At 40.7% G+C, this 17,132-nt stretch overlaps 1 protein-coding gene across 1 annotated transcript in view; it reads right to left on the reverse strand.

Annotated features, from left to right (window-relative positions):
• The window catches only part of ryr2a (ryanodine receptor 2a (cardiac)), a 684,685-nt gene that overhangs the window by 171,176 nt on the left and 496,377 nt on the right, over positions 1-17,132 (reverse strand). Inside the window, exons 54-58 of the mRNA XM_048535805.2 lie at positions 14,808-14,945; positions 10,326-10,403; positions 9,030-9,105; positions 5,097-5,220; positions 1,207-1,322 (exon numbers count right to left, since the gene is read on the reverse strand). Coding sequence (XP_048391762.2) covers positions 1,207-1,322; positions 5,097-5,220; positions 9,030-9,105; positions 10,326-10,403; positions 14,808-14,945 — 532 coding nt within the window. The remainder of the gene's footprint in view (positions 1-1,206; positions 1,323-5,096; positions 5,221-9,029; positions 9,106-10,325; positions 10,404-14,807; positions 14,946-17,132) is intronic.

Raw genomic sequence — 17,132 nt, forward strand, 5'->3', positions numbered from 1 at the left:
TACCAGAGAAAAGATTATAGAGATTCACATTTCCCATAAAAAATATATTTGTTGCAAGTGTTAATGACTAAGTTTGCAGCACATTTCACCTTTCTGTCAGAGGTTGTGGCTTGAAATCTTGTTTCACGACTTGAGCAAAAGAAAAATCTAGACTAGCGATACTGAGGGAGCACAGCACTGTTGGAGGGGCATTATTTTTGGATGAAATATTAAGCAGAGGGTCTATCTGCCTGCTCAGGTGGACATAAAAGATCCATTGGTACTATTTCGAACAGGAACAGGAGAGTTACCTCTGGTGTCCTGGATAACATTTATTGCTCAACCTACCTCTCAGAAACAGATTATCTGGCCATCATCAAACTGCTGTTTATGGGAGTTTGATGTGCCCATAGTGGCTGTCATATTTCCTCCTATACAAAAGGGGTTACATTTCAGAAAAGCACTTAATTAGCTGTAAAGTACTTAAACTTCCACTGGACAAACTTATTTTTCGGCTCAGTAGAGTAATGCAACTTTTATTCCTGTGCTGTATCCAAGATTTATACCTAGGTACTTGTACCTAAGATGTTGCTATAAGAAAGCAGACAATGTTAAAGTTTTTCACTGTACTCCTACAATGGAGTACATGTGCCAATGAAAGGATATTCTAGTCTATTCTAAAAGAAATTGTCACAAGTCTGTCTTCTTCTATTTTGAAGGGGAACCGGCAAGTTATCCCCAGTGCTCTGAACAATATTGATCCTTCAATATTTTCAATTAAAATACATTATCAGGTTATTTTCACATTGCTATTTGAGAGAGCTTGACCCATGCAAACTGTTTTCTACATTTCTCACAATGCAACAGCGGTGTCAATGATACTTCACTGGCTGTAAAGGTCATGAAAAGTAATGTAAATGTAAATACAAGTTTCGCTTTCATATTTTTGCAACAGCACTGTACTGTAAGTGGCAGCAGGGCAACTTCACAAGGCCAGGTCTGCTGCAAAGTTTTTAAAAATCAGTTCTATGGAATTTACAGCACTGGAATGGGTCATACAGCACAACGGATCTCCACACAAACCTCTTCCTTTTCTTCATTCATACTGTGCTGTTTCAACAAGAAATCTATATCTTACAAAATGTAAACATGGAAGTGACATTTCGCAAGTTTGGCATCCAAAGTATCAGAATCTGACATTTTAATAATAGTAAATATGCATTTTACCAAACTGCAATATGTAATCATGAGCCTGATCGACATATTTGATGAGCTGTTGCAGGAAGCTGTAAGCAAATCTTTTTTCAATGGAAGGGGTATCCAACTCCATCTCTTTAAAGCCCCTGGAAATATAAAAAAAAGTCTTAGCATTTTGCATTCCTATGCCAATACCTCTTTTTAAAATAAACTGATATTGCTGCAAACACACTCATCAAAAAGTTGACCGAAATCAGTTAAAGAATTCTCAATTCTCATCAAACTAATTGCAACAAGCATGCATTTACAAAATTACTTGAAGAGGATGGAACAGGAAAGGGCAACAAATATAAGAGGCTTATTCTTGAGTTGCTAATACCCCATAACTGCAAATTCAAAGACAGTAACAACAAAATTAAATTTGGGGATATTCCTGTTCAAGCCACATGGATGGCTCAGAAGCTACAGGTGAATTAGAGTGAGTGACGGAGTTGAGAGACGTGATGATGAGCTATTTTGGTGTTACCATTATTTGTACGGAGCCTAATGTTCTTCCGGATGATGATGCTGAGGAATAGAATGTGTGTGAGAAGCAGAAGGAAGCCACTAATGGATCTTTGGGGAGCTCATCGCCACTTTAAAAACTGCAGAGATTGTTAAGGTTTCACTTACTCCCTTTTTGTCTGTAGTGTGTATACGTCAGGCTGGCTGGTTACAGCAAACTTCTGTTTGAAATGCAGGGGGAACTCACAATGTAAAGGATGAGAGCTGGTGTAAATACATTATCTTTTCTCACCATTTCTCAACCATCGCACAGAATCTGCATTCGCTACATGCCCCACTCATATAGCAGTTATCTAGCAGTGTATAAGGTGTACATGGCACTGTTATTTTTAGTACAGCCTTTGTATTGTTTAACTACATTCATGTGCTTTTACATTATTTTTATGACATTTAGATTCTCATGAGCCTTATTGCAATTGAGTATTGCTTTGTCCACCCAAATCATTATTGACATCAGTGAGTTTTTTTAATGGGAACCACTCAGTCTGACACATTGAAGGTGATGAGGTACCAAGTGTGCCAGCCTTCACAAAAGACACCCTATACTATTCTCTTTGGCAACAGGCAGCGGGGCTAATGCTTTGTTAAAATATTTTTTAAATATTTGCTCATGGCATGTGGACTTCATTGGCTGGGTCAGTGCCCTTGAGAAGGTGGTGGTGAGTTGCCATCTTGAACTGCTGCAGTCCATTTGGCCTAGATACATCCACAAAGCCCTTTGAGATGTAGTGCCAAGATTTTAACCCAGCAACACTGAAGGAACTGTGACATATTTCCAAGTCAAGACAGTGAGTATAGAGATTCCTATTTACTAAAGAAAACTTCTTGGTGCAAATATGAACTATGAATGTCCAAATAACTAGTACGTAGGATGGTTCTTCAGGAAGCCCCAATCACAGAACCCCATACTGTCTAAAAGGGCACTGATTCACTGAAAGCAGATTCTGTTTCACGTGTTGCACTAAGCAATTCAGAAGGATTCTGGTGAAGAGGAGTGAGATTGCTCTTTGATTTGTCACAAGATCACAGAGTTCTGTTCTGCCCATGGAGGCACCTTTGTGACCTAGTTGGGTAGTCCTACAACACTGACTGAACCAACCAGGGTTGTTACAACTGCCAAATCCATTTACTTTTCCTGGTACACCTTTCATGGGATCTGCATCAGCTCTGGCACGGAGGTCACCAACATTAATTTGTCTGACCTTAGTACAGTAATAATGTAGGAATGGAGATCATCACTGAAGTTACATGAATATCTAAGTAACATGGGCTGGGTCTTCAGAAGCACCTGTGTCACTGTATGCCCTGCTGGCAGTGATACTTCCATTAGGATTCGGCCTAGCCTCATTGTCGAGAACACCACCACCCCATGTTGTAGTCATTGCTAGATTTACTGGGCCACACCTAGAGTAACCCGCAAACAGATCTGTGTCACCAGCTGCTATAACATTTACACCTACAATGTAGTTGATGAACGTATCTAATGAACATCATTAAGGTGTGAACTTACTCTGTCTCTACCTCCTTCAAACACATACTTAAAAGGATAACGTAATCAAGTGACAGCAATCCTTGTTGCATTCAACACATGTAAACCCAATTAATTTCAGTAGCTAGAGAGTCAGTTCTACCATTTCAGATTCATGCTTGTGCATTTCTTTCCTTTTTCCTCTGTTTTGCTCATTTACTTTAGACCTTTAACCTAGTTCAGTTTTCCTTTGGTATAAAGTTGGTTAGTTGATAGACTGTGATCAACAGTAACAGGAAAAGTATATCTTCACAGTAAATTAACTAGAATATCCACAGCACATATCAAAAAAAAGGCCAAATAAAATGGTTAATGACCAAAAATGTGGGTGAATATCCTTTGGGTGTCCCTGTTCATAGACACATATGAAGGTCTGGCTTTTTTGATGCTCTGATAGCCATGTCGGCAAAGTAAGTGAGAGATGCATGTCGGAACACTGGAAAATCCCCACACAACAAATTGAAGGTTCCACCGTGCAATTGCCTAGTGCCTGGAACTCTCTGATAGTATCCATCCAAACTGGACAACACGGAGGGTTCAGTCATGTGTCGCCCAAAAAAAGTTGCACAATTAAAAACCACGTATAACTTCCAGGTAAGAAGCAAAACAGTCCCCTCAACTTACTAAATACAACAGACCTATGCCACCCATCTTTTACACACCCCTGAATGCTGATCCACTACCCACCTCACCTCCCAGGAATCCATCCCTCTGCCACTGAACCTGACAACTCACCCCACCATCAGACCTCCTGGGTCCTGATAACCCACTCACTACCCCAGAGCAACATCATCCCCCTCCACTGGAGGTTCAACACATTCCAATCGCCCAGCCCCATCCTGACACTACCTCCAGATGGTCCAATAACATCCAGCTGCTGAGCCTGACTCTTGTCCTCCATGATCTAATAATTCTGGTATTTCTTCCAAGAATGAAAATCTATTTGTCATTAAAACCAATGTGTGCTTCATTGTCCAGTATAGATTTTGAAAATACCAATCTTTGTATTTCAAACATCTCCCCTTATTTCGACCTTCTTTTTGTTGAATCAGTGCTTTCTCTGATCAAAGACAGCTGCTTGGAAACGTGCTCCATGAACTTGATGCACATTAGAATTACAGACAAGAATGTATGCAAGCCAATCCCAGGATGTTCTTCACTACAATGCTTCTGCTCAACACCCGTCCCCACCAAAGACTACATGGCTGGAATGGGTAAACTAGATAACTTTATAACCTACCTTTGCATTGTGCAGCAGAGCCAAGAAGTTGTTTCAAAAGGGCATCAGGTCTCTACATATTTTGTTTGCAAAACTCAACCACATATTCCCCCATGTTCCCCATTCATGTAACATTTAAAGTTGCCATGTAATAAGAAGTCGGATTTTTTTCTAATTTTATTTCTTAAATTTGACTCCATGATGTTTGAGTAGCAATGCATCTCATTAGTAACTTAATGGACAGTGTCTAAAGTTATTCTCCTCCTCGTACTGAACGCTGTACAATAAACTGGGAAAAGAATTCTGAGGGAGAGTATTAAAAACTGTCCAATATGATGGTATCAAATGGACTGGAAGCAGATAGACCTACCATCTACATCACTCTCTACATTTTAGTAACAACCTCTTTCATACCAAAGTAACTTGTACCAACCTGCTATCATACAATAAAACGCATCTTGATTAGACTATGAAGTTATTTTCCTCCACTATATTAGGCCAGTCAGGGCCCTTTGACCATTACGGCAGTTGGTGGCAGCAAATCTCCTAAAGCGTCTTTCACCAAGGTAACTGTGGGAGATTCTATCATACAATACTGGACACAAATACCTTGAGACGGCATAACCATTGATCTGAAGAAACTTGAGGATTTCCTGAGCTTTCTCTCGGTCTCTGGCTTTCTCCTTCGCCGTCAGTGTATCATAGGGCACCAATAAAGGGTGGTTTCCTCCTCCTGAAGAAACAAAGGCAACCACCAACATTAAGAAGAATAAGCAATAAAATCAGCTGTGAAATTTCACTTCCAGCTAAATGGATGAAGCTGAAACTATGATAATTTACAAGAGTAGATTAGATAGCTGGATGAAGGGAAATGGGTTGAAAGGAAATGGGAACAGCGGTGCTGCATGTCAGAGCTATCTGTTCTTATGAACAGTAAATTCTGACATGGGCTGGTAAAGCTGACTGTTGCTAACTGAATGCTGGTTAAATGACAACAACCTATGGCTGCTTATGAATCTTAGAAAATGGAAACAGTCAACCTGAAAAGCAACCCGTATCTCTGTTTAATAAAATATTTAAATAAAATCACCTATCTAAATAAGTATTCATAGAATCCCTACCATGTGGAAACCGGCCCTTCAGCCCAACAAGTCCACACTGACCCTGTGAACAACATCCCACCCAGGCCCATCCCCTATAACCTTTCCCCTATAACCCAACTAATCTACACATCCCTGAACACTACGGGCAATTTAGCATGGCCAATCCACCTAACCTGCACATCTTTGGACTGTGGGAGGAAACCGGAACACCCAGGGGAAACCCACACAGACACGGGGAGAATGTGCAAACTCCACACGGAAAGGCGCCCGAGGTGAGAATTGAACCTGGGTCCCTGGTGCTGTGAGGCTGCAGTGCTAACCACTGAGCCATTGTGCTGCCCCCATTGCTGATGTGTAAAGTGGCAGTTGTGACTCCAATGGGTGTGAGCATGTGGTAGCCAGTGCAGAACATCTCTGATTTTAACAGCATTGAAAGAAGGGGCAACCAAGAAGAAAAATTTCTTCCCAGGAGAGAAACACAAGCAGAAGAGTCATTCACTCATAGGCCCAGTCCACCACAGAGTGTGGCACAGGCAAAGGCCTGGGCATTGATGTTGTGCCCACTATCAAAGCTGTAATAGGATCAGAAAACGGGAGAAAAAATCCAACTGACAAAATTATAATGTGATCGGAGATATAAAATAGCAGATGTAATCTGATGCAATCAGAAGCCCCCACTGGAATTCTTTGGGAGATCTTACATTACTGGTGGTCACCCATTTTACAGTCTGCACAATTTTACTTTTGATGTCTCCATTACAGCAATCCTAAGAGTTACCTGACAGGGGTTATGTTCAAACTTCTACTCCTCGCTCCCTATTGTGTTATTTTTAGGATCAAACAGCAAACATGGGAGAAACAACCAATAACCCTCTAAAGGTCAACAGACACAATGGCAAAAGGGTCATTCCTTTCACTCCTCCCAAATGCAGCATCATCTGCAGAGTGCTTCCAGGAATTTTTGGTTTCATGTCAAATTTATTTTGAAAACTCAGTGAACAGCAGGTCCATGACCTTCAGAGTCATACAGCTATACTGCACAGAAACAGACCATTTGATCCAATCAATCCATGATGAACATAATCCCAAATTAAACTAGTCCCATCTGCCTGCTCATGGCCCATATCCCTCCAGACCTTTCCTATTCATGTACTTACCCAAATGCCTTTGAAATGTTGTAATTGTACTCACATTCAGCACTCCCTCGTGAAATTAATTCCACGTGCAATCCATCATCTAAGCAAAAAAACTGCCCCTCACATCTTTTTTAATCTCTTTCCTCTCACCTTAAAAATGTGTTCCCTAATTTTGAAAACCCCATCCTAGGGAAAAGAAAACAACTATTAATTCTATCTATATCACCTCATTATTTTATGAACTTCTATCAGGTCACCTCTCAACCTCCTACGCTCCTGTGAAAAAGGGCCCAGCCTATCCCGCCTTTCTTTATAACTCAAACCTTTCAAATCAAGCAACAGCCTGGTATATCTCTTCTGAACCTTCTACAGCTTAATAATAACCTTCCTATTACTGGGTGACCAGAACTGGATACTGTGTTCCAGTTACAGCCTCACCAACGCCTTGTACAAGCTCAACATGACATCCCAATTCCTGTACTCAAAGAGCTCCAAACGTTTCCTATTTAAGAAAAAGAGCAGCAAATCAGAAGGCAGCTGAGAGTCATCACTGCAGAATTCAGGGAGTCATTGCCACAGTCATCACGACTCTACAGGAGGTCAAAGAGATCCCAGTGCTTCCCAACCTCCATCCTTCTCTGACCAAAAAAAAATGGGGCACTGTGAGGAAAGCTACAGGCAAAGCAAAGGTTTACGAGGGACCAGCCACCAAGAGAGTAGGCTGGTGTTTGATTGGAATTGCTGAGGCCTTTGTTGAAGAGGTTTTGGCATGAGGAGGCTGAGCACAGGTATGGGTAAGAGCAGGTTAAGGGCTCTTCAACTCTACTTTTTTTCTGTCTGAACTAAAGGTAGTTCAGGATGGCAGTTAGGGCAGTGGCTTGCTCCTCTTGCAGGATGTGGGAGATCACGGAGATGTCCAGTGTCCCTGGAGGCTACACCTGTCAGACTATCTCTGAGCAATTTCTGCCTCTCTAAATGTCCATCAATCCTATTTTTTATAATTACCTCCAACAATTTACTGACAACCAAAGTTAGACTCACAGATCTACAATTTCCCAGTTTGTCCTTACTATCTTTCTTAGACAAAATGTACAGCATTAGTTACCCTCCTAGCCACCTCAGATCAGGTCCCGGAGATTTGTCCACCTTTATATTCTCTAAGACGTCCCAAACATCCTCTTCCGTAAAGTGAACTGTGTTTAAAACATCAAAATTTATTTCTCTGTGTTCTCTAATCTTCATTTCATTCTCCACAGTAAAAACTGACGTGAATTATACATTTAGTATCTCTTCCATCTCCTGGGGTTCAACACAAAGACAACCTTCTTGATTTTTAAGGGCCCTACCCTCCCTCTAGTTATCCTCTTAATGTACTTGTAGAATCTCTTTAGTTTATCCTTAATCTCATCTGCCAATGTTATCTCATATCCCCTCTTTGCCTTCCTGATTTCTTTCTTAAGAATGTCCCCATGCTCTTTACATTGATTAAGAGATTCAATTGAACTAAGTTGTTTATATCTAAAATAAAATTTTTCTTTTATTCTCGGCTAGAACCTCAATACCTTTATTCATCCATTGTTCCTTACGCTTATCAGCCTTACCCTTCACTCTAACAGAACCATAGTGCCTCTGAACTCTCGTCATCACACTCTTGAAACCCTTCTGCTTGTCAGATGTCCTTTCACCAGCAACAGACTACTCAGTAACTTTACCAGCTCACAGCGTATATTAAAGAAGATAACAACAAAATAGCAAGTAAAACTGATTTGCTGTATTAGGGAAGAGAAAATAGCTAAAGAGAAGGTTCTGATTATGCTCTGACATTACATAACAGATTGTTCACACTAGTACTGGTGAAGTCCTAATTGACTGCCCTCCTGAACGCATGGGGGAATGACTCAAATTGGACAAGGGTAACAAAATAGCTTAAAAATAGAGAACTGTAAGATTTGCAGGCTACATTTCTGATACTGAAAAGTTGGGAGCTGGGAGGATTAGTTTTATAGTTTTGACAAAGAACTGCGAGTTGGACTGTACAATGAAATTATGAGATAAGACTATTCCACAGCTTCCATTCAGGTACAGGAGCACCAAATCTCTGAAATGGATCAAAGTAAGAGTAGCCATCAAATTGTGACCAAATCACTGAATAGTAATTCGGCACTCTGCCAGTACATTCACCAAACTACCGATTCCTTTGAAACATGCATTTAAAACAAACAAAGTGGAACTGCAGAAGGTAAAACCCAATACTTTCCAACAATCTAACAATATCCAAATGATAATGGAGCACGTCCCATTACCTTTAACTTCCAATTCATTTTTCTTCTTTTTAGCCCAGATATTATGATAGTTCTCTGCTAGTAGCTCTGCCATTGCCTGTGATGAATTGTAGATAAATACACAATCATTGCCAGGTTAAAACATTTTATACTGTGAAATATAAGTTTTTGAGAATTGGAACAGTGAGCATTTACTGATCAAACTCAGTTCCTAGATAAGCTTCTCTGAATAAGGAGGAACATTCTAGCCTGCATACTAGAATGAGACTTCTATCTTTGAAGAAAGATTAAGTAGAATTGGCTTACATTCTCTGGAATTTAGAAATAAGATTTGATTTGATTTGATTTATTATTGTCACATTCAGTGTAGAAGTTTTGTTTTACATGCTGTACAGGCAGATAATACCAGACAAGGTTCAGAAGTCACATGGCACCAGGTTATAGTCGAACAGGTTGATTTGAAATCACAAGTTTTCAAAGCACTGCCACTTCATCAGGTGAAAGCTTGTGATTTCAAATCAACCTGGTGTCGTGCGACTTCTGACCATGTCCACCGCAGCCTAACACCAAGAATTAGGGTAACAGAACAGAGGAAAGAATACAATGTCACAGCCACAGCGAAGGTGCATAGAGAGTGAGGTGAACATTAAATTTAAAATATGAGAGGTCCATTCAGAGATCTAATTATAGCAGGTAAGAATCAGTTCTTGAATCTGTAGTACGTGTATACAGGCTTTTATATCTTCTGCTTGACAGAAGAGTCTGGAAGAGAATGTAACTGGGGTGGGAGGTGTCTTTGATGATGTTGGTTGCTTTCCCGAGGCAGTGGGAAGTATAAATGAAGTCAATGGATGGAAGGCAGGTTTGTGTGATGGACTGGGCTGTGTTCACAACTCTGTAGTTTCTTGCAGTCTTGAGAACAGCAGTTGCCAAACCACACTGTGATGCATCCAGACAGAATGCTTTCTATGGTTCATCTATAAAAATTGGTATGAATGGTGACCTCATTGAAATTTTTAAAACTCTTAGAGAATTTGACTAGATAGATGTTGAGAGGCTGTTTCCCCTAGCTCAGTGGAACGAAGGGTCATAGTTTCAGGGTCAAAGATTGTCTACTTAGGACTGAGGCAAGGAGAAATTTCTTGTGTATCTTTGGAATTCTCCTGCCGAGAGCTGTGGATTTTCAGATGATGCGCATATCAAAAAGTCTTCAACAAGAAAAGCTAGTATAATAACTTAAGCATCATTCTTCAATTTATAGCATGCCACGTGTAGGATATGTGTCGGAACAAATTAAAAGGAGTAGCAATTACTTACATGCAGGTCCCTAGAAAGTGTAACATTGCTCATGTCAATAGGCCTTGGGCTGTACCCATGTGCAGAATCTACAGAAACCTGAGTAAAAAGCAGAAACGTTATTGTAACAGCAGATGTAGAAAACATATGTAAATAGTTATCTGCTGCAATCAATTCAATAAAATGCGTAACATTGCACAAAGGGACAGAAAATCAAAGGACAGTGGAAGTATCAAGATTTGTTTTACATAGTAAGAGTGTTTATTATTTTCACCTTTTCTCTTAGTCTCCCCCAAGCCACTATCAATGTGTTCTGGATGTGTGGATTGCTATGACCGTTTGCTTCCTAAGATGGTCCCATCAAGAGTTAAATTTGACTAACCCCAATAATGGAGAACTCAGGTTATAGGAGGTTGGGAGACAGACTCTGCATCTGAAAGTCCCCAGAATGCTCAGGAAAATTCACTGATAGGGTGATCAATGGGAGGAAAGTCCCATCCTAAAAAACACAAAATTGACAGAAACATTGAGAGGTTGCTCCTCCAGTCACAGGCTGGGTTTCCCTCATGGTTACTGCTAGTAGGCTTACTTGTGAACCTATCAGCAATACACATAATAGAGGAAAACACGTGATTGGAAGAGCAGCAAGCAGATCGGAAGTAAGTGATAGCACTGAGGGAGTCACTGGTGGACCCAGTAGCCAGAGCCAGGGTTAAATGTTGGAGCTAGACTTGATGTCCTGTGTTTAGCTAAGGTCAGGATCAGGTGACCCATTGTCAAGGCTGAAATTTCAGTCTATCTGAGAAGGGCAGGGAGGTAACAGACAGAAGACAGTTTGGCAAGGGAGAATGAGGCTACAAGCGGAGGGGTGTAGGGTAGAACAATGCCGTAAGTGTGGGGGAGGCAAGAAGGAGTTTGCGAGAAGCGAACAAAGCGGCTGCAGGAGGAGTTTGGGGGAGAAGGAAATTGTAGGTGGTGTGTGGGGACAAATGAGGTTGCAGGAGGGTGTGCGAAAGAAGGAAGCTGAAGGATTGGTGTAGGGGACTCCACTTTCAATGGATGGATGCCAGGGAGAATTCTAAATAGAATTCTAGATGCTGGAGGTGTCAAAGGGTTTGGGAAAGGAGCAAGAGTATGCCGCAGAGCAAGATTAGCCAAGATCATATAAATGGCAAAGCAGACTCAATGAGCTAAATGGCCTACTCTAGCCCCTAATTGCTACCTTTCCAGTTTAAGGTTGCATAAATTCGGGAGCTACTATTCTTGGAAAAATTGTAGTAGGTCCTACTGTACAGATCACCACCGTGTCTAATATCCTCAAAGCAATGACCAGTAAAGGCAAGTGTACCAAAATCCTTCTTCACCAAATAAAAACCAAAAGAATTGTGGATGCTGCAAAGCAGGAACAGAAACAGAAGTTGCTGGAAAGGCTCAGCAGGTCTGGCAGCATCCGTGTAGAAAAAAAATCTAAGGAAGGGTCACCGGTTCCCAAACATTAACTCTCATTTTCTATTTCACAGATGCTTCTAGACGTGCTGAGCTTTTCCAGCGATTTCTGTTTTTGTCCCTTTCTCACTACCCTGTCTACCTGTGACACCACTTTCAAGGAACTGTGAACCTGCAGCTCAAGGTCTCTTTGTTCTATAACACTCTCCAGTGTCCTACCATTAAGTGTATAAGTCCTGCCTTGATTTGCCTTACCAAAATACAACACCTCACATTTATCTAAACTCCATCTGACCCTCCTCGGCCCATCATCAGTGCATTGAGTATAGGAGTTGGGATGTCATGTTGTGATGCTACAGCACATTGATTAGGCCTCTTTTGGAATACTGCATTCAATTCTTGTATCTCTGCTGTAGGAAAGATGTTGTGAAACTTCAAAGGGTTCATAAAAGACTTGCAAGGATGTTGCCAGGGTTGGAGGATTTGAGCTTCAGGGAGAAGCTGTATAGGCTGGGGCTGTTTTCACTGGAACGTTGGAGGCTGAGGGGTGACCTTACAGGGGGTTATAAAATCATGGAGGACATAGATAGGGTGAATAGCTAAGGTCTCTTCCCCAACTTAGGGGAGTTCAAAACTAGAAAGGCACAGGCTTAAGGTGAATGAGAAAGATTTAAAAGGGACTAAAGGGGCAACTTTTTCATGCAAAGTGTGGTACATGTATGGAATGAGATGCCAGAGGAAGTGGTGGAGGTTGGTACAATTACAACATTTAAAAGGCATCTGGATGGTTATATGAAAAGGAAGGTTTTACAGGGATATGGGCCAAATGCTGGCAAATTGGACAAGATTAATTTAGGCTATCTGGTTGGCAAGTTGGAGCAAAAGGTCTGTTTTCATGCTGTACAACTCTACAACTCTATTTCAATATATTTAAACTTAAATCTGATACTGAGATCCATGATACAGTAAATATGATTGTAACTGCCTGGTTAAAGTGTTCCAGCTTGTTCATTTGCAGAAGAAATGCATTTGCTGTGACATTACCAGCATGCAAAGGCCTTCTGAATGGTGATGACATTTTTGTGTCCAAGTGTGTGTCAGTTCTTTTGAGTAAAACAAAACCTGTGTTGCTAACGTAAGCCAGTTGCCTTGTACAAATTTAGACTGTGTTATATATGGGAAATAAAGACTTTCTTGTGTGCTGCAGCTTTATGTTTAAGAGGTGATTGATAATTATTGAGAATACTGGCGAGCCCTCCTTACTCTGCTTCTGTCAGAGTCTAAATACAACACACATCAACACATACATGTGCAGAAGTATTTTTATTACCTGCTGCATCAGGTAATAAATGAGCTGGTAAGCATGAAAAAGTAACCCTGAAAATCAAGAAGGGGCCCTTTAGGAAATCTCTTCAGGATGGCTCACAACGATATGGACAAACAAGGAGAACCCTGGTAGCCTCTGTGAGCTTCCAAAGGTTCACACTTTATGCTGCTCTGTGCCCTGAAGAGGTCACCAGTGACAATGACAGAGCCCATACAAGGCACCATTAATACAATGTATATCCTTTGATCTCTATGGTCTCCCTTCCTGGTCCATGCAGGATAAAAAAAGTCTCCAATTGCTTGAACTGCAGATGCCCTCTGCATTCTGCTGCATCAGAAATGGTCACCATTTCTGCCAGCTTCCTGAATGAACTGGCAGTATTGATATGCGGCTGCCATCCTCAATGTAGCAGTGCTCTCCTAACTGGCAGCTACTGAGAAAACACTGCCATGGGGTCCACTCCGCTCATCGGCACAGGATCAGCTTCCTACAGTGGAACTTTTGAATTTTTGACAGAATTCAGCCCTGTATGTTTTATCCAGCACCATTCAAACACAGCATTCCAGACTCCAGTTTTCATTTCAAATATATTTTATTTTTGTCATATTATTTCGCTGTTTAGGAGTCTATTTCACCCATGCCTTACTTGGGAGAACCAGAAAATGCAGAAAAGGTGTGCAGAACACATTGGGTTAAGGGTAATATTTAGTATGTAGACTGCATTAGTGGAACTGATCGATTACAAAAGATTTGCTGAGTTTGTAGGTGACCATTAAGCTGGTATTTGATAGGAGGTGCTGATACTGAAACGATAATTGAGAGAAGGAACAGGCCAACCTGGTGAGGGACAGGATGAGAAATAGAATTCATTTTAGCTTTTATTCAGATGTTTTTAAAAACTTGGCCAAACACTGGGGGCTGCAAGTAAAGTAATTTTCCCACTGCGAGCGATGATCATTCAGTCATACAGTTCTACTGCATGGCAACAGAGCCTTTGGTCCAACTCGTCCTTGCCAACCAGACATCCTAAATTAACTTACTCCCATCTGCCAGTATTTGGCCCACATCCCTCTGAACCCTTCCTATTCATATATCCATCCAGATGCCTTTTAAATGTTGTAACTGTACTAGCCTCCACCACTTTCTCTGGGAGCTCATTCTATAAAAGCACCACCTTTTCCAAGAAAAAGTTGCCTCTTAGGTCCCTTTTAAATCTTTCCCCTCTCACCTTAAACCTAAGCCTTCTAGTTTTTGGACTCCCCTACCCTGAGAAGAACGAACTTCCATGTCCAGAGGTACTTGAAGCTGAACAGCACAGGCAGTCGACCGTGAAAGTTCAGTGCCTGATCAGACAGCTGTGCAGGTTCACTGCTCCTTTATTTCACCTTCCACATGGTGCCTGCTCTCTCTCTCTCTCTCTCTCTCTTCCTCCCTTGTTACAGTGCCACTGTTTTGATCTCTTTCTTTCCAAAAAGTTCCAAAACAATGCAACGGTTTATAAAACAGCAATTACTGTTTGAAGAATTCGAGGAAGTCGGCTCCAACACTGAAAAAAGCCTGACAAAAGGAACAGCTCTTACAGCCACTATTTCCTCCCATCCTCCAGACAGCGTATCAAGTCCCAATTGGTTTTACATTGATGAAAACAGCTAAATCTATTCAAAACAATACAGGATCAACACTGGTCAATGAAGAATTCAGGTGGTAGTATTTTTATCTGTTCGGCTTACCTGACTTGACTGAGATATTCGGCGTGTTCTGTTATATAGGACCATGGATTCACCTTCTCTCGTTCGCGCAATTGTCCAACTCCAGGCAACCATTGTTTTTAGAGACTCCTTTATTGGCCAACGATACACTTCTTTGTCCTGAAATTTTATTGGAACATTCTCATTTAGAATTACAATTTTTTAAAAAAGAAAATTTCAAAGGAAATCAAACATATCCTCTTGGTTTGCTTTCCATTGTCCAAAGGAAGTTATTGTATGTTTTAAAATCCTAACTGTGCAATAGTAAGTACAAGTCAAAGTTACAGAGATTTTTATGTCAGAGCAAGTTATTGCAGATGCTGGAATCTGGGTTGCAAACAAAAAATGCTGGAAATCAAAGTGGGTCAGGCAGTATTCGTGGAGAAACAGTGAGCTAACATGTCAAGTCAAGATGACTCTTCATCAAAGCTGATGTGAAGTGTAGACGGGGCAACATTTATGCAATAGTTGGGGAGAGGGTGGTGCAGTGTTGGAGGAGAAAGGGTGCTGATAGTGCAGGTTAAGAGGTCGGAATGTGAGAATGGCAGAACAACGGTGCGTCTGACTGCCAAAATGGAAAGAACAGATAGTCCCACTGGAGTAGGGGGAGGATACAGAGGACGTGATGAAAGAGAATAAAACAAGTAAAGCTAAAAGAAAGGGAAGGAATGGGAGTGGGTTCACAATCTGAAGGTGTTGAACTAATTGTTAGCTCATGTCATTTATTTCATGGGGTGACAAAAATCTATATCAGAATATTAAAGCAACAGCATTGAAATTTGATGTGTTTTACAATCTCTACAGATCATCACAACTACTACATTATTCTCATATCCAATGAGTTAGTTTGAGAGTGACGCACTTATTACAAATGGAAACATAAGTCAATGCAACTTCCAGTTGGCTACATTATGCTCCTCGTCTGACAGGGAGGGCGAGACTAGAATTCAAATAAGAGTGGGTTGAACTAGCTTATTAAAGTAATTGTATTGATGAATCCTTAACACAACAAACTACACATCCAAAAACATCCTCGAAGTTGCTCTTCTCATCTCTCAAATCTGTGATCTAGAAACAGACAACACCAAGAATCACTTGGTTGTGATACATTTCTTACACCGGGGTCTCACTTACTCAGTAAATTCTTGACAATCGTTTCTAATGAATTTGTGAGCGATTAAGGAAATTTATTGATATCTTTATAAAGGGAATTGAATATATATTCAAAGAAGGAAAAAAAATTGCAGGACTACAGAGAAAGAACAGGGGAATGGAAGTGATCAAATAACCCTTTCAAAGAGCTGGAGTATGCACAAAGGGTTGAATGGCATTCTTGAGTGCTTTATGAATTTGTGACAAATGTTTGACATTAATATCAACAGAAACAAGACCTGATCTGGCCAAATACAGAAGTTTAGATGACAAACTATCCAGAAGGATCCTGGTATAATACATGCCAGATTCCAACTCTTGAAGTTCGAAGACTCCACCTGTTCCCTTTGGTTAGCACAGTTAAGAGATTTATCTGAAGAACTGGCCATCAACAGATTTTATAATTGGAATGGGTGATTTTGAATTTACTTTTATTTATAAAGCATCAGATACAATTGTGGGAAAGATCGGTGTGTTCCTTCATTTTAGACAAATTCAGATTGCAGCAGTCTTGGAAAGCCAAATCTGTCTGGAGAATAGCTCATCAATGGCAATTTTACTGGTAAATTCTGGTACTTTGAAGGTATGTTCTACTTTTATGACTTCCTGGTTATTGATTGTTTGCATTTTAGTCCCTCAGAATGGGGATGACACTTGCTCATAGCAAGTGGATCTAAATAGGCTCTTAACATAGGGAGACTGTTGTATTGCAACTACCACATGATGCTGGCTGATGAGAACATTCTCCCGCTCTTTCTGCTGTCAAAGGTGTATATGAAGGATTTACAGATTGATAATCAACCTGTTTGATTTAATTACGGCACACCTTCCATGGTCATCAAGTACTGAGGTGGGACTTGAACCTACAGTGTCTGGTGAAGAAGTAGCGATGTTACGCACAATGCCACAGACTCCTCTTATTGATGGATAAAATGATGTCCAAAGTCACTTAGTAGAGAAGGCTCATTGCCTCCTTTTCCTAGTTTACACAAATTTTAAATCTTATTTTTATCTTTCCCTACCATGAACAACCCCTTTGTCTTTGGCATGGGAGTCTGCCTCTGTCAAAAGTATAAAAATGTTGTCCAACACATCTCAGTTCTGAACAGTCATACTGACATGTTGAGTTTCTCCGGTGTTCATTGCATAAGTTTC

This window comes from Stegostoma tigrinum, chromosome 9, assembly GCF_030684315.1.
Source record: "Stegostoma tigrinum isolate sSteTig4 chromosome 9, sSteTig4.hap1, whole genome shotgun sequence".
Lineage (NCBI taxonomy): Eukaryota > Metazoa > Chordata > Chondrichthyes > Orectolobiformes > Stegostomatidae > Stegostoma > Stegostoma tigrinum.